General features: G+C 39.6%; 1 protein-coding gene and 1 pseudogene across 2 annotated transcripts in view; one reads left to right on the top strand and one right to left on the bottom strand.

The window, feature by feature from the left end:
• Positions 1 to 1,432: 1,432 nt before the first annotated feature.
• LOC104856600 lies at positions 1,433 to 2,246 on the bottom strand (annotated as a pseudogene).
• Positions 2,247 to 5,195: 2,949 nt separating this feature from the next.
• Ccnyl1 (cyclin Y like 1) overlaps positions 5,196 to 18,870 on the top strand; it is an 83,687-nt gene continuing 70,012 nt past the window's right edge. Inside the window, exons 1-2 of one of the 2 annotated variants that reach the window (XM_033764578.1) lie at positions 5,196 to 5,287; positions 9,340 to 9,377. In XM_033764578.1, coding sequence (XP_033620469.1) covers positions 5,214 to 5,287; positions 9,340 to 9,377 — 112 coding nt within the window. In that variant the 5' untranslated portion in view covers positions 5,196 to 5,213. Of the gene's footprint in view, positions 5,288 to 7,058; positions 7,218 to 9,319; positions 9,378 to 18,870 lie in introns of those variants that run through there. The other variant, XM_010616084.3, reaches the window with a different exon arrangement.

Raw genomic sequence — 18,870 nt, forward strand, 5'->3', positions numbered from 1 at the left:
TTTTTTTTTTTTTTTTTTTTTTTTGGGGATCCAACTTGGGTCCTTGCACTTGAGAGGCAGGCAGTGGAATGACTGAGCTAAATCCCCGGCACTAATGACTTTTTAATATAATAGCAAAGTATGATCCATGAAAAAAATGATACACTGGACTTCATTAAAATTAATTCAATTAAATTAATTCATAAAAGTTAATTTCATTAAAATTAATTCAATTAATGCATAAAATTAACTTCATTTAAATTAATTCATAAAAATTAACTTCATTAAAATTACTTCCTCTTGCAAAAAATGTTAAGAGAATGAGAAAATACTTCACAGAGGCTAGGAAAATATTTTCAAAAGACACATCTGACTAGAGCTGTTATGCAAAGTAAGCAAAGAACTCTTCTTAGGCAGATAAGTGCTAGGGATTACAAAAAAAATTCTTAAAATTCAACATAAGAAAACCAACAACTCAATTTTTAAAATGGGCCAGGGTTGCCACCACCTGTCTCAGGAGCATAAGGACCCGAGTTCAATCCCCAGTACCAAAAAACAAAAAAACGGGTCAGGGATAAGGATGAATCTTAGTGATAGAGCATTTGTTCAGCATGCATGAGGCCCTAGATACAATCCCCAGCACCACAACACAACAACAACAACCTTTAGGGGACAGCTCACAAAAGAGGATAGTATAGATGGCAAAAAGCACAGAAAAAATGTTCCGCATTGTAGGACATCAGGGAATGACAAATTGAAACAACAATAAGAAGCCTAGGGATATTTCTTGGTGACAGAATGCTTGCTTAGCATGCAAAAGGCCCTAGGTTCTTTCTCCAGCATCACAAAAAGAAAAGCAACGACATAGCGCAAAAAAACCTATCAGAATGACAAAACGCAGGACAACAACACCAAAAGTTAGAGAGGATGTGGAGCAACGGGGCGTCCAGCAAGCAACAAGGACTCATTCATTGCTGGTGGTCAGAGCCACTTTGCAAGACAGTTTGTAACTTGTTACAAAACTAAACCTACTCTTACCCTGTGATCTAGTATTAGTATTTACCCAAGGAGTTGAAAATTATTCCCATGCAAAAATCTGCACACATCTTTCTAGCAGCTTTATGCTTTTTACTTTATTAAAGTACTGAGTTTATTTCACATGTATATTTATGTCTCCCCACCATCTCCACATCTAACCACCACTACCACTATGTCCTGTCATAACATTCCATACATACTTAACACCAAGCAAAGGGTGGAGTTCCATCTTTAAAAACTAAACATTCTGGACAGCACATTCTTGGCAATGGAACCTGGATAACAATTATCAAACATAGTTGGGAAGTTCTCACTTTGCATTATAAAAAGGATAGCCAGATATCAACTGTTAACAGAAATGAAATGATGGAAAATTTTAACAAACTATTTAAATTATTTTCTTAAAGAGCCTTCACTACCAAAGATCTTGAATAGCCTCCTGGTCAGTCTTCCGGAAGCAATTCTTCACGTAATTGATGAATTTGGTTTCCACTTTGGGAAGAGAACCACCCTTTTCAATACTTGCTTGAATTTTTGCTTTAATATCTTCTACAGAACTAGGTCATCTGGTGTTTTAGTAGTCTTTCCTTGTTTTTTGAAGGATTGTTGACTTTTTGATCTTGGTGTTGATAGTTTTGAGTATTTGCCATTCTGATTTGAATTGCATTTTTGGCTGGAGTATCTCATATTGATTTCTTCACTGGAGAGTTCTCTTCAGTTTTCTCCTCATCAAAATCATTGTCATCATCATCATCGTCTTCATCAGTAGCCAGATTTACTTTTTTCTGTGGAAGCTTCCTATCACTTTTAGGGGCAGATCACATTCCAGATATACTTAAGAGTTTACATCCTCTTCCTCCTTATCATCTGATCCTGCATCTTCCTCCACAGCTACTAAGTGCTGTCCACTAATATGCACAGGCCCTGAACCACACTTCCACCTTAAGACAACAGGTGGTGTAATTTCGAAGCCCCCAAGGGAAACCGTTGGCTGTTCGGGCATTTTCAGAGTTGCCAGTGTTACTTTAATTGGACTGGCTTCGTAATTCATTGCTTCTGCTTCCACAGTGTGCAATTCATCCTTTGTAGCAGCCCTTAAATGGACTGTTCTTCATCACAACTGGTGCTCACATTCATCATTATACACCTTAGTGATAATCTATGCCAGCCTTTAGTTCACAACCCAAAAGATAGTTCTGGGGCTTCAGGGGGTTCATGTCCATATTCATTCGAATCTTCTATGGAGTGGGCCTGCACTTAGGTGGGAGAGAACATGGACAGAAATAAACAGCTACTGCCCCTAGAGAACAGACACACAGGACAGACTTGCACCAGGGTCTAGCAACTTTATTCATAAATATCAAAACTTGGAAGCGAGGCATCCTTCAGTAGATGAATTAATAAATAAACTTGTATATTCAGGAGATGGAACATTATTCAGCACTAAAAAGTAAAGAGATATCAAGTCATGGAAAGACACAAAGCAAGCTTAATCACATTTAACTAAGTGAAATACGACAATCTGAAAAGGATATACTGTGTAATTCCAACTGTATGACATTGGACAAGGCAGTCTATGTCTATGGAGACATTAAAAATATCAGTGGCTGTCAGGGGTAGGTAGGAGGAAGGAAGGATTAGGGAGTTTACAAAGGATTTTTAGCACAGTTAATATTCTCCAAATGGTACTGTAATGGTGGATACATATCATACATAAAATATACAACGCCAAGACCAAACCCTAATGTAAATATGGACTTTGGATAATTATTATGTGTAGTAAGTTCATTGATTGTAACAAATGTACCAATCTGGGGTGGGAGAAGCTATACGTGTGTGAGAGAGGTCTATGGGATATCTTTACAACTTCCTCTCAATTTTGCCATGAGTCTAAAACTTTTTTTTTTTTTGGTAACGGGGATCGAACTCCGGACCTTGCGCTTGCGAGGCAGGTGGCAGAAACACTGAGCTAAATCCCTGACCTGAACCTAAAACTGTTAGTTTAAAAAGTCTTTAATAAAACAAAGAGCAAAACAGCTTGCATCAGAATAAAGTTCATGGAAGATGCAGCATTTGAGATAGCCCTAGACTGACAAACCCAACAACCTCAGTAAGAGGGGTGTTCTGGAGGGAGTGACCAGCCCTACCACAAGATGGCATAGGCAGCAGGGAGAGAAGGCTCATTAACTAGTTGTCCTGGAGACCAAAGCTTTGCACAGGGGAGAGACCAGGCTTAAAAGGCTGGTGAGGCACTGCAATCTAAAGCCTTGAATGTTGGCAGAAAGAGATTGAGTTTCATGCTTCCATTATCATGATTCTCATGCATTTTTTACACAAAGGCTATAGAAGAATGATAGCATTGATTGCTGACAAGTGAGAGTCACAGCCCAGAAAACACATTCAGTATGAAGGGGTTTCGTTTTTCAGACTGCAGCACTAATGACAGCATCACATTGCATTCACAGGCTGTAATAGATTCCAGAATTTTGCACTTGTTCCCACGTGTCTTGATGTTTATGAAATACAACCCAGACATTTCCACTTCACTCTTGCCCTACTTCTCCCAGGATTATCTCACAGTCATCTAGAGATGCCAGAGGTGGCCTTCCACTCTGACATGACAAGAAAGCCTGCTAGCGCTCAAGCAGGGAGAGGAAATTCCTCAAGACTGTGAACTCTGAATACCGACATTCTGCAAAATGTGATTTCCTTTCTCCTTCAGCAAACCATGCAGTCAAAATATCAGGGTCAACAGTGGTGTATACTTTATAGAAGAAATTTAACTGGCATATGTATGTGTTCAAAAGTATGCAGGCTCAATGTGATAGCCAGAACTCAAATAGCAGCATTGAAAAGTCTTAGGAAAGCATTAAGTGGAGTAGCAATTAACTTGTTCTGGAGTTTTTTACCTTTGTTTCTCTGGTGTAGGAGTCATGTTTCTGGTGTATATTCATCCAAACTAGTTGGGCTTCAAAGTAAAATACTGAAGAAATTCTGATTGTGGAGTTGGGTATGGCAGCACAGACCTAGAGTCCCAGCTCCTCTGGTGGTCTGGTGGTGAGGTATAAGATCACTTGAGCCCACAAGTTTGAGGTCAGCATGGGGAACACAGCAAAACCCCAGCAGAGTGAGGAGGGGGGAAGAGGAGAGAGAGAGAGAGAATGGGAATGAATTTTACTGCTTTGCTTTGCCCTGTGCTATGTTGTCAATGTATTTGTTGTTTTCCCTTTGGGGAACATGGCAAGAAATAAACAAACAAATGAACAAATACATTACAGGGAGATGCTGCCTTCATCTCTGCTGCAGAAGTTTTAATATATAACAGTGGTGAAGAGGGCTGGGGATGTAGCTCAGGAGCAGAGTACTTGCCTAGCTTACGCAAAGCCCTGTGTTGCATGTCCAGAACAAATGCCAAAGAAAGAGGTCAGTGAAGATGTTATAAGGTAAACATCCTCATTCACTAATGATGTAAATTTAAATAGAAAATATTTCTATAAATCAATTCAGTAAAATATATCAAAAGTTTAAAATGTTTATTCCATTATACATATATGCACAAACAGAACAAAAAGATGCCTCATACAAACACTGAAACCCAAGTTCTAACAGTGATATTTATCTCTTGATGATGCATAATAGGCGCTTCTTATTTGGAAACATGCTTTTCAATGTCTTTTCCTCAGTGAGAAAGTATTACTCACTGATTATGGTATAAATCATTTCCATCCCATAAGGATAGTTATGGAGAATTTTAATAAAATAAAACATCATAAAACTCAGTGAAAAGTACACATTTCATAAAGGATATAATATAACTATATATGAATGCATGTATAAATATATAATTGTTTACCTAATAAACACACCTGTTTACTAAGGCATAAAATGAGCACAAGTGAATTAAGACTAATCTATCAATGTAATGGCATTATTGCAATATAAAACATGAGTCACTTTTAATTAATGATTCTGTAATTTTGCCAGCACTGAGCTTATACTGCTCTTACATTCAGAAAAAAGAGCCTTAAAAGTCAAATAGCTGCTAGTGTAAACAAATCTACTGTGTGCCCAGTGGTTAAAAACTAGACCACATTAGGTGTGATACAAAATACTTGATAACTATGTCACCAATTTGTTTACTGTGTTGTTTATTGTTATTTTAGGGGGCACTCTCTTAGTGTACAGAATTTACTGGAATGCAAATGCAGTGTGATGCGGACAGCCTGTTTGCTGCACTCCTGAGCAGCTCACTGGTACTGTCAGCCACAGTGTAAGTACACTCTGTGATGTTCCCCCAACAGCAGAATTGCCTAAAAACATGTATCCTTGTCATTAAGTGATGCATGACTGATAGTCACAGGGGACCACATCCACCATAACCTGAAAAGGCTCCAGCTGTGGGATGTCATGGTATAATCATCAGGCATGGCCTTGTTGATAAAGAAACTGGGTGAAAACCCTGATTGGGTCTCATTTTCTTCACTAGAAGAGTAGAGTTGTTAACTCCTCTTCCAAAGGTCTGAGAAGAGGCTCAAATGCATTAAGACGTCTACAGGTTTTGCCTACTGGCTAGCATGGAGCAGATGCTTTATACATGGTAGCTTGCTCTTTAATACCCCCAGGCTTGATTCATTTACATGCCAAATTGCACTAGGCCAGCAGTGTTCAATGCTTGGATCTAAGCTTCCCTTTTGTGCCACACCTGGAAGTAGAAGGGTCACTTTTGTGAGGTGTAAGGGACATTTAACTTTGAGGTAGAGATAAGGGTTTAGGTGAGGTTGGAGTGCAGCCACCTGGGTGGCTGGGTCAAATCCTCTAGTCCCAACCAGAGGGCCAGCAGCACAAGGAGTCAGTGGGAACAAATAAGCCTGATTCTATGTCTCCCTTTGCATGTAACCCATCCACTCCTGCATGACACTTTCCTCCTTCCTTCAGAAAATATCAAACAATGCAGATTATATGGCAACCCCCCTGCTGGGCTTTGGATCCTGAAAGTTAAATAATATATTCGTTCTGACATTAAGAGCTAGTAGAGGTGCACATAATAAATAAAAATCACAAACCCAGGTTATCAGTCCTTTGCACAGGTAAATTGATGGTCCAGAGGAAGGAGAAGCCCACTCTGGAGGGAGAGGGGGCAGGCTCCAAACACAGTGAGAGAAGCCTTGCCAAAGGTAACTCCCTCAAGATGTCTTTCTGACAGAAGTAGGCTTTTCCCTAGCAGACCAGGTAGGTTTGCAGTAAGAGTGGAATGCCCTAGCAGGAACGCCATATGGAGGTATAAATAGCACGACTCTCCTTCTAGAAACCTTGGGACCTCATTTCTCCCAAGAGAAGGATGAGAACTATAAAGTGGAACCAAAGGGCCAGGGATTTAGCTCAGTGCTTCCGCCACCTGCCTTGCAAGCGCAAGGACCAGAGTTTGATCCCTGGTACCAAAACAAAAGAACAAAAGTGAAACTAAGGCTTATGACCAAGCATGTGGAACAGAGTCCATGCTTAAGAATTGGTATCACCCTTGTGGAAACAGTGGCCATTTCTTGAGGGACTCTAGAGCCCAGAGGGACAGAGCCACCTCTCTATTTTAAGCAACACCCCCAACGAAAGATTTTCACAAGGTGGTGGCAGAACATATAGAGCCTGGAAACCAGCTGGAGGACCCAGGACCATCCAGATATGGGCTGATGAGGATGGGACAGGCTCAGAGAGAAACAGGAAGGGGATAGGACAGCACTAAATTTTCCTTTTTTTTCCTCCTTACAGAACCATTTATTCTCTTGAATATTGTCATTTACATTCAAAGTTACAATTCTAAATGAGAGACACTGAGTTGGGTACTGCTGTGGCTTGTGTCTAGATGTACCCCCACAAAGCCTCATGCAGTCATATGTGGGGCTGTTAGGGTTGGCTGGATCTAGAGTGTATTATTCTGGGATGAAGTGTATATGATTACTGAATTAGTCCACTGATTGGTTTGGCATAGTTCTGGCTAGGATTAAGGCTGCCCCTCTCTGGGTGTGAGTGCTACTTGCTCCAAGGGTGGGTAGCCTGGATAAGATACAAAGGACAGAAAGAGAGTCACTGCTTATTGCTTACTGCTTTGCTTCTTTGTTACTTTGATGCCTTCTGCCTGCCATGAACTATTTCTCCTCTGTGATGCCTTGGAGCCACCCAGCTATGAACTGAATTCCCTATAAACTGTGAGTTGAAATAAACCTTTCCTCCTTTGTTTTTGAGTCATGGGTATTTTGTCTCAGCAAGAAGAAAAGTTAACTAAGACAGGTACTGTCTTCAGAAATGTATTAGATTTTTATTTATCTTTTTATCTCCCATTTTATGATATTTTCCAGGAATTATACCATTCTCCAGAAATGCATCCCAAGTGAGAACATTTTAAAATCTCCACCTTTGAGAAACATTATGACAGTAAATGCATTCCTTCATACATATGCATAATTATGTGATTTTTAGAGTAAGTGTCCCCAAAATCTAAGCCATGGACTAGCACTGGTCCATAGTCTCTTAGAAACCAGGCTACACAGCAGATGGGGAGTTGGCAAGGGAATAAACTATCATCTGTATTTATGGCCATCACTTGCATTACCATGTAAGTGCTGCCTCCTGTTAGATCAGGGTTCCCATAGGAGCTCAAACCCTATTGTGATGTGCACATGTAAGGGATCTAGGTTGTGGGCTCCTTGTTAGAATCTAGTGCCTAATGATCTGAGGTGGAGCTAAGACAGTGATGCTAGCAATGCAAATACATTTTAACATTAGCAGAGAGGTTTGACTGTACAGAGACAACAAATTAATTACTTGCAGACTCATCAAAACCTAATGAGTGGATTAAAAAAAAACCCTAATGAGTGGCAAGTGGCTATTGTACAACTGCATCTGGTGGCAGGCTTTGCATCAGAATGTGACAGTTATGTTACTCTCTGTGTGGTCTGCCCATTATTTTATCTACCACCTTTGTCTCTTGCTTCTTTCCTGTATTGGGTACTTCTTTCCATCAAGTTTTGGTAAGCCCACAAGCTAATCCTAACCAAAATGAGTAAAAAGTAAATGTCACAGGAAAGCTTCTCTGAAAAGGAGGAAACCCAATGATGAGAGAACAAAAGGTTCTAAGGCTGCCAATAAAAAGAAAGTGACATTTAAAGGAAAATACCAAGAATCCTACTTCAACTATAGGTTCATTGCAACAAGCAATTGACATCTCTAACCCCACTTTGTATAATGTGTGGCAAGCAGCCATCTAACAAAGCTATGAAACCTTAAAAATACTTTGCCACATTTGGGGACAATGCGCCCTGCATTGAAGAACAAGCCTAAGGAGGTTTTCTTTTTAATGTGAATACAAAGAACAGAAACAATTGAGAGGTTTTTTCTGAATGTGAGTCTATGTGCTGTGTTTCCATAGAGAAATATTAGCTAGCTGAAAAATGTCACCTGAACTTAACAATATTTCACAGGTTGTGATTGAAATTATCAACTTCATTAAGGTGTATGTCCTTAACTCACATCACATCCCACGGTTCTGTGGGAAGATGAACACAGAGCACATATACAGAGGTGAGATGGCCTTCTAAAGGCAGATCATTGCTGGAGTTTTTGAGTTGCAAGAGCCACCCCAGAGGTTTCTAGTAAAAAAAAAAAGTCATCACTGATAGCACATTTTAGCCATGCAAAATGGATTCCAAAACTTGCTTATTCTTGCAACATACTCACCTTGCTCAATGAACTCAATATGTCACTTCAGGGGAGAATGACAACTATGATCAAGTCAGCAGATAAAGTGGATGCATTCAAAACCTAATGGAAGTGTGGGGGCAATGACCGAACACTGTGACTTTTGTTATGTTTCAAACATTAGTAGAGATTTTCAGAAACTGAGCCAGTGTCTTCTTTCTCCCAGCTAGTGCATGATCACATATATCAGTTTTCAAAAGAATTTTAGCATTACTTCCCAACCACAAAAGACTCTCAAACTGGAATAGGATGCATCTGCAATTCATTTGTGAATAAACCAGGTGTCTCTGCTGGAAGAGATGAGCTGAATGAGATTGCGAATGATAGTGGCTTTAAAACTGTTTCAGACCATTGCAAATCTCCATTCTGGATTAAAGTCAAGGAACAGTATCCCGGAATTGCCACAAAAGCACTGAAAAGGCTGCTTCCATTTCCAGCATCCTGTCTTTGTGAAGCAGGGTTTTCTGCAGTGATAGCAACTAAAACAAGATTACATAGTAGCCTGGACATAAGCAACACATTTCAAGTGTCTCTTTCTCCCATTTCCCCCCAGATGAGATTAAATAATTGCAGGAAAAGAAGATCAGAGCTCCCACGGATTCTGCATTGTGGTAAGTTGTATAATTGTTTCATCATATATTACAATGTAACAATAATAGAAATAAAGTACATAATAAGTGTGATGCACTCAAATCATCCTAAAACCACCCCATCCCAGAGGCTGTAGACAAATTGTCATCTGTGAAATTGGACCCTGGTGCCAAAATGTTGAGAACTGCTATTCTAGAGGGTGAGAAGAACAAGGGAACACAGAAATTCTGGGGCTGGGAGTCTGCTATGGTTTGAATATTTGTGTCCCCTCAAAAATTCATGTTTTGAAACAATTGCCAAAGTAGTATGTGTGAGTCCTTTGGAAATGATTGAGTCATATGGGTGGAGCCCTTGTGACGGATTGGATGGCCTTATAAAAAGGGTTGACGCAGGCCAGGGATTTAGCTTAGTGGTGCTGCTTCCTGCCTCAAAAGCACAAGGTCCAGAGTTCAATCCCTGGTATCAAAAAAAAAAAAAAAATGTTGAGAAGTGGAAGGTGCTGCAGAAGAAGAAGCAGCTCATCACAGAACCAAGCAGTCTCTAGTAGAAGCTCCACTTGTCAGGGTGGAGTGCAGACCAGCTTGAAGAGGCATAAGCAGCCTTAGTGACAGGGTCAGAGGAAAGCCAGGAGAGCACACCCTGGAAGCCAAGTGATGGCCAGCCTGGGCACCCAGTGTTGGAATATGGAGTCTGTCTTCCGCAGACCTCGGCTTCCCTCTGCTTTTCCTCCATCCTGCACACATTTAGGAATTAAGGCCCCAGAAATATTAGGAAGTGTTGCTGGTGCAGCCCCCAGCAATTAGTCACTGAGGCTGGTCCCGTTACACAGAGCCATGAACATGTCACAGATCATCTTTTTGTCAGGAATATGAATCCTCACCACCATTAGTGAGACTTGATGTTGTTTTGATGTTGCTGTGTTTCTTCTGCAAAAGTAATAATTACTCCAAGACTTGGGCAAACCCTAAGTGATGGTGGATGATGTGGTTAACAAAACTAGAACAGTGACGATGGATTAGGTCACCTCTTTCTCTGTTGTTTGAATTTTTTGCCTGCCTACCAGCAATATATGTGGCTGTGTTTACTAGGATATATTTTTCATGCAGATAATGGTCGAATTAAACATTCCAGGGAAAGGTCCTGTGGAGGGCTTTGAGCTCTCGGACAAGTGTTTGTTAAGAAATACTGATGGCAAAAAGATCAGCACTATGGTGAGCTCTGTGTGCGTGTGTGTGTGTGTGTGTGTGTGTGTGTGTTATGAGGAATTGAAACCAGGGTCTCAAAAATGCTAGGCAAGCATTCTACTGTGGAGTTAGTTACACTCAGGCCTGTGAGCTGGATTCTTAATGTCACATTTTGGAGTTTGTTTTTTGTTTTTGCTTTTTGGAACCGGGGACTGAACTTGGGACCTTGTGCTTGTGAAGCAGGTGGTGGAACCACTGAGCTAAATTCCTGAGAGGAGTTTCTAAATATTGTGAGGTAACTGACAATAGGGAATATGTGAACCAAGCTTGCTTTTTCTTTTTGTTTTTTTTAGATAAAGGTTGATATGTAGCCCCCAGGTTATTTTGGGACTGGGACCTTCATTTCCTATTTTAGTAGTAGAAACAATAAAATTAAAATGAAGGTAGAGGTCAAAAACTTGTTCAGCTAAAATTTCTGTGGAAATAAAATTAGCATATTGGTCTTTACTCAGGGTAAATAAGGAACAATTGGCAGGGTTGGTTCTGCATCTCTTCATTGTGCTGGGCCTTCAGTGAACAATTTCTTAGCACTAAATAGGTAAAGCAGTTGGACAGATAGAGCTCTTCCCTTTTTCCCTCTTACTCTCTATGCTATGTCTTCTCCAGATAAAGTGCTCCAGGTAGCAGGCTCCAGAACTGTGAGATAATACATTTTTACTCTTTCTAAATTACACAATTTGTGCTATTTTGTTACAGCAGCCCAAACAGACTGAGATAAGCCACGGAGGGCACTTTCTAGTGACAGACTGGGTCAGGCATACCATGCTCTCAGCACAATTCACATTTTGACTCAACAAAATGACATAATTTTCTGTTAAATGTTTTTGTGAAAATGTTGTTGGTGTTGGGGTTATTTGTGAAATGTGATCACCACTGAATGCTAAGAATAATTTCTTCTAAATTAATCATGAATGAGCTCCAGTAAAATAATATTGCTTGTCAACATCACCTTTAATATTGCAATTTATAAATAATTGAATCTCTTATTTTTGCCTTTTGATATTTTATTTGTTGCTTCCAAGCTTAGATAAGTGATAATTTCCCTGTAGATTTCATAACTGCTTGTTTCTGTTTTCTACTACTTTGCTAGGATGTGATTTATATGCTTAACTGTTTAAAGTTCTTTTGATATTATATAAAATAAATTGTTTTCAATATTGCTAGAATTAAGAAATGAATTCAGAAGGGGTTTTACTTCCCTACAAAGTAAATAATTTTGTGTCTTATACACTGCTTGGCATAGAATAAGTGTAAGCTAATTTAAGTAAAAAAAAAAAAAAAAAGATTTTTTTTTTCTCTCTCCCACCTTTCCCTGGGAAAATGTTTGAAATATGGTACCTCTAGTCATATTTCTAATTTCTCTTTGAAGTTACTTTTGGATAGAAGCCAGGAAAATAATGTATGAAAAAACAGATGAATGTTTCATCAGAAAATTTGATCTGCTTGAAAAAATGACCTACCAAGCATGTTTAAGTGTCTGTGTTAGTTACTGTGGCACAAATTATATTCAGTAGAAGTTTCACGCTGAGAAAAACCACAGAGAGCATAAGATGAATACATTCACTGTGATTATTCTCTTCAGGAGCTAGAAAATAACTACTTAGGAAGATTATACATGAGAGTAATTGCTGTCTAGTGGAGAAAAACTGGGGGAAATAACTATAAGAGAGAAGAAGATATTTTCTAACCATCTGTCATTTAAAAATAAGAAACAAAACCTAGGAAATATAGTATGTTTTTCACAAGGATTGAGAAGTGATACCAAAAGGGGTACATTGCCAGGCCCACAGGAAAAACTCTGAGATTACCATGTAAAGGGTCTCCACTCCTGAGCTATGATTTACTATCACAGATAATTACCTTTATTTGACATTCCACACCCAACTGGGATGTCAGTAATTGGAAGCCGGAAATGCAGATAGGAAGATACATCCTCCTACCAGAAAACAAATATGTGGCAATAAAGAAGAGCAATCTTTAATTTATCACTTCAAATTTCCTATTTCATTTAATATATTTAACAATCCTAGTAAGCTAAATGACTACATGGTCATAGGCTTTATTCCGATAGCACTGTGTTGGTGTCCTCTTCTGTTGAAGCAGTGTCCTTAAGCCTAAGACATTTGTCCCTGCACCGTACCTGTCAGAGTCTTCATCCCTGTCTCAGAGGAGCTGTTGACCTGGATGCAGTAGGATCAGTCTTGTGAATTGCTCAGTATGACTGCTTTGCTGGCACAAGACAGCAACACGGAGATGCTGGGAGACAGCCTGTGATTAAGAGCACAGCTGGAGGAATTTTTGCCTGTATAGTTCAGAGCACTTTATCTGTGCTCCTTACAACACTTAAGTGTTTCTTTCCAATCTATTTCTTCTGTCTCTTCCTCCTGACTAGAATGAACACTGGAGCACAATTCTATGTCCAATCTTTCTTTGACTCCCCACTCAGCCCACCCTATGCCTGCTGAGCAGGGCTATGAGGAAACATTTCTTGTTGGGATAAAAGGAGAGACCTAGAGAATTAAGTTTTGAGTGTAAAGAGAATAAGGGAGGCATTGTGGGTTAGTATGAAGATTCTCACTTTGGACAAAAATGTAATTTATAACAACAAACAATAAGTATCTGAGGCAGACATTGTTTTGTACCACGGTACCATTGTCCTTTTTTGTGGCGGGAAGGACTTGATCTTGTTTTGGGGAACTGCTGCTCCCCCTACTCCATGTCCTCAATGGGACTGTCATCAAGGTGCCATGCCCTCCTCTGGGATAAACAGTCACACATTCATGGAAATGGAACTTGGACACAGCCAGGATGGAAATGGCCATGCACTCATTCCAGTGATAGCCTATCCAGGGGACAATGGAGTTATCCATTTATTCTGACATCCCTTGGCAGACTGAAGATGGCTACTCACTCATTGTCACTCCTTCCATCTAGAGGGGGCATCTATGTCTCTCTCTCTCTCAGTCTCGGGAAGTTCTTCAACTGCCCCGATCAACACAATAGAGTAGAGGTGACTGTGACCGTGCTAGTTTTGGTGTATAGGACTCAACAGACTGGCGCCTTCCATTTCTTGTTTCTTAGAAACTTCTTTCTTAGACCCCTGAGTCGCAGTTTAGTACAACTCCTCTGAGCCCACTGTGCTATGACGGACACAGAGAAGCTGTTCATATGGACCTGTCTCCTGGAGAAGCTGATGTCCAGCTATCCTTGTCAGCAGCTGTCATTTGACTAAACTGCCTGAGTCACCCAAATAAGGACTTCTTAGATGAGCCCATGAGACCACCCCCAAAACCATGAGACATGACGAAAAGCCTTTGTTCTAATCCACAAATGTTGAGGTGGTTTATTCAGCTTTATCAAATAACATTTTGGCATAATTTAAGAAATGTGTCTTAATTTTAGCATCATAAATAATAAAAATATATAATCTGGACAGTGCTTTTTTAAAAAAAAAAACTTCATGAAACTTTTTTCAATTGTTGTATTTATTTGATAGCATTTAATGATCCTCACTCTGCATAGCTTCTAGCCACCAGGACTCAGGCTCCCCAACACACTGACTTTTCTCCTCAGCTCTTCTGCAGAAGTATGGGTTCCTTCACACTGACAGTCTGCTTTCAGAGCTTGCCCTTTGCAGCAACCCAATCACAATGCATCAATGGTGGCAGCTACTGTAATCTCCTTTTGGGCAGCATTTACTCGTGTCTGCTTAGATGTTTCCATCAATTTGAACACAGCCTGTTTTTTATCTTTTATTTTGAGTAGGATCTTGCTAAGTCACTAAGTTGCCCAGAATTTGTGATCTTCCTACTTCAACCTCCTAGAGTGCTGGGATTATAGGCGTTTGCCGTAATGCCAGGTTTCCCTGCTCCTTTTTAAGTAGCAAAGCCTCATACCAACTTTTCCAAGGTAACCTAAGTGATAATTGTCAAAACTTGGTCCTGTGGTGATCCATGCCACCAGCATTACCCCAGCCTCCTGGGTGTGTCTGGTGCTTGTCTATGCAGCTATGGCCATGGCTCATACTTGGAAACTTGGGGGTCTTTTTAGTCAGGATGGTATATTGGCAGCTGTTATGGCTTGTATCTAGATGTCCTCCCACAACCTCATACACTCATAGGTAGGGCTGTTCAGAACTGGCTGGATCTAGGACATGTGATACTAGGATTAAGTGTGTGATGCTAAATTAGTCCAACAATTGGAATTAGCATAGTTCTAGGTGGGCACCACACAAAAGGCTGGTGGCCTGGATGGGATAAAAAGGAAAGGCATGCTGGCTGCTTGCTACTCATTGCCTTCTGCCTGCCATGCCATGGACTGTTTCTCCTCTATTAATCCCCTCTGCTATGCTGCCTTGCCTGAGAGCCAGCTGACTATGGAATGAAATCTCTATAAACTCTGAGCTGAAATAAACTTTTCTTCTTTTAATTTATGGGAGTTGAGTATTTTTTTCCCAGCAACAAAAGTAACTAACAGAGGACTGGGGATTTAGCTCAGTGGTTCCACTGCCTGCCTCTTAAGCTCAAGGGCCTGAGTTCGATCCCCGGTACCTAAATAAATAAAGATTGAGAAATTATTTGAATTTTTTAAAAAAATAAAGTAATTAACAGCTGAAACAAAAGAACTATTATTTAATTTTTAAATTTATTTCTTTTTTGTGAAGAGGTGGGAAAAGATTAACTGATTGATTTTTATTAGTACAGCTTTGCAGAACATAATGTTTACATTCCTTGTATGGAGATGGCACATGTACATAACACATCTCAATTCCTTTTTTCATCCCCTCCCTCTATTGCTTGATCTCCTTCCCATTTGGAATGATCTGCCTGCCTACTTCCTATTATTTATCTTTTTTTATTTTGTTCTTTATTTATTTGTAATATTTAAGCTTGTGTGTCTGATTTATTTTACTTAATATTAAGGTCTCAAGGTGCATGTTTTCCTTCAAATGACTCCAGTTTATCTTTATGGCAGAGTAGTAGTCCATGGTGTGTATATAGCACATTTTCTTTATCCATTCACCTGTTGGACATATGGGCTGCCTCCACATTTTATTCATTATGAATTGCACTGCAATAAACATGAATATGCATGTTCAACTGTAGTTTGACATTTAAACTTATTTAGAAATATACCTACCAGGGGAATAGCTGGGTCAAATGTAATGTCACATTTTCATTTTTTGAGGAATCTCCACTCGAACTTCCATAGTAGTTGTACTAGTTTATAGTCCCACCAAAAACGTAGAAGGGTCCCTTTTTCTTTGTAGCCTTGCCAGCATTTGTAATTTGATTTCTTGATGGTGGCCATTCTTTATGTTATAAGATGGAATTTCAGTGTTGTTTTAATTTGCATTTTTCTAATGACCGGTGATATTTAGCATTTCTTCACATATTTATTAGCCACTTGTATTTCCTCTGTGAAATGTCTGTTCATTTCACTGGCCCACTTTTGACTGGGTTTTATTTGGGGAGAATTGAATTTTTTGGGGGGGTACTGGGGATCGAACTTCGGTACTTGCACATTCGAGGCAGGTGGTGGCACCACTGAGTTAAACCCCCAGCCCCTTTATGTATTCTTGATGTTAATTCTGTGTCTGAGGAATATCTGGCAGAATTTTTTTCCCATTCTGTAGGTTGTCTCTGCACTCTGTTGGTTGTTTTCTTTGCCTGGCAGAAGGTTTTTAATTTGATATGATCTCACTTGTTTTTTTGGTACTATTTCTTCTGCAACAGGTTACTGTTCAGAAAGTTCCTGACTACACTTATGACTTTAAGAGTTTTACCCATTTTGTCTTCCAGCAAGTTAGGTGTTTCTGTTTTAACATTTAGTTCTTTGATCTATTTTGATTTTAGTTTAGTATATGGTGAGAGATATGGGTCGAGATTCACTCTTCTGCATGTGGATAGCCAGTTTTCCCAACACCACTAATTAAAAAAGCTTTTTAATTTTTAATCTCCTGAATTTCTATTTGGAGCTTTTATTCTGTTCTATGCTGGTCATTTGTGTTTTGCATTATTTTCTTTACCTCTTTCAGCTTTTAAAAAAATATCTTTTGTATAGTTAATGATCATTTTATTGGGTCCAATACTTATTTATATCTTCTGTGAGCTTGCCAAATGTCTTATTGTTCTGTTTTATTATCTCCCTTGATATTATTTTCAATAATTTGTGTGTGTCACTTTTGGTTTCCTCCCCTTCGATCCCCTGTGGATCAGTTTTTGGGGAGTTGGGAGTTTTTGGAGGTATTTTGTTGACTTGTCTTCTCACATTTCTATTTGTTTTGGTGCCAGGAGTTCAAACTCAGTACCTTGTGCTTGTGAGGCAGGCGATGGCACCACTGATCTAAATCCCTGGCCCTGTCTGTTTGGTTTTTGTGTTGAGTTTTTATGGGTTTATTGTACTGGAAAGTTTTGTTTCTAGTATGAAGACATCTTTAGTTAGTATTTATTTTCCGTGGTGTCCTTTGTACATGGCTATTGGCATTTGCCTCCAGCCCAGCATCCAGCTACCTCCTTCTACTGGAGATAGGAAATTGCAGTGTATTTGGTCCAGTACCCAGTTCTCCAGGAATGGGCCACAGTATTGAATGATCCAAAGGCAATCCAGATGTTGGCATTCCTTGAAAGCCAGTTAGTAGCAAAAGGTATGTCACCTTGCCTATAGTAATAAAATTAGCATCAATTATCGTATTAAGTACAAACTGAATATTGACAAACTCTAAGGACCAATAAAGTACCAACCTTATCCATAAAAAAGAAGCTATAATTATAGAATGAACACAAAGACAAGCCAAATATTGACCTATTATTGACCTAATCCCCAGAACTCTGGGGAGACTAAGGCAGGAGGATCAAGGCCAGCCTAGTCCATAGTGAGTTCAAAGGCAGCCTTGAACAACACAGTGAGACCGTCTCAAAAGAATAAAAATAAATAAATAAATAAATAAATAAATAAATAAATTCTATTGGCCTACAGTAAATATCTACTAAATGAAGCAACTTTACCTTTACTAAAATAGAACAGTATTAAAACAGCAATAATGTGACGTTAACTACCTATCTAGAGATCCATAAAGCTGAGTAGTTACATTACTAAAAGTAGAGTGGGGTGGGATCCAGAGAATGGAAAAAGCAAAATTTGAAAAATTAATCAATGAGATATGAGAAGGAGAAGAGAACAATGAGATAGGGGGCCATACTGAGCAGTAAAAAGAAATTAATAGTGTTAAAGAATGGCTGCAAGAAAGAACGAACAAGAAAATGAAAAACAATGAGCAGAGGACAAAAATAGGAAATGAAAGAAAGGAAAGAGAAAAAAGTTGGGGGAGGAAAAGACAAAAGGAGAGAAAAGAAACTAACGGGGGGGGGAGGGTGGAAAGCACCCCCACAAATGAAGGAAAGGTACAAATAATGAAAAAATTTAAAAAATTGAGTCAAAGAAAAAATTCCTATGTTTTTGAATGAGTGATTTCTTTCTAAAATCTGCAATCTTGGGAGCCATCCAGTCACAATTTTTTTTCCACCTATCTGTAGTGCCTATGGGTTTGTTGTTGTTTTTGGTATGGAGATTGGACTTGGGACCTTGCATTTGTGAGGCAGGCAATGGCACCAACTGAAATCCCGGGCCCCTATTGCCTATGGGTTTTTGAGGTGCCTTCCCTGCACCAGAATTCCCTCTGTCAATTCACCCCAGACTGTGATTATTGTGCAAGCTAAGGTGTGTTCTTGCTCCTGTGGGTAACAGGTTCAGCCCTCTGGTCTCTGTGGGATGTAGGCCATGGGCAGGGGTTTAAGTGCACTCTTGTACTTACTATTGACAGTTGCAGGGTCTTGTTGCTCCCCTCTCCCGCTGGGCATTGTCCTTGCCCAGGATCAGGCTGGTTGTTTAGTCCTCACCACTGTTGCCTCATGCCAACAGGAAGCAAAATGCAGAGCTAGCACAAAGTTGGTTGGATGCTTGTGCCCTTGGGGGGGCACTGTGCATCCAGCGCAGTCCTGCCTGCTTGCATCTGAGACTTACTTTGTGCTGTGTACGTTGTCATTTTTATAACTGTTTCATGTTTTTGTAAAAAGAATGAATGCACTCTGTTTACTAGTTCTAGGATTCTCTATACCCTATTAGATCAAGTTTTGTTCATTTTATTTTCTAAATATTTTATAATTTCAAAGTTTTTTTGTGGGCTTGGATTTAGCTCAGTGGTGCTGCCTCCTGCCTCACAAGTGCAAGGTCCCAAGTTCAATCCCTGGTACCAAAAAAAAAAAAAAAA

The sequence above is a fragment of the Fukomys damarensis genome, unplaced genomic scaffold, assembly GCF_012274545.1.
Source record: "Fukomys damarensis isolate Sample0158 unplaced genomic scaffold, DMR_v1.0_HiC HiC_scaffold_16, whole genome shotgun sequence".
NCBI classification, from domain to species: domain Eukaryota; kingdom Metazoa; phylum Chordata; class Mammalia; order Rodentia; family Bathyergidae; genus Fukomys; species Fukomys damarensis.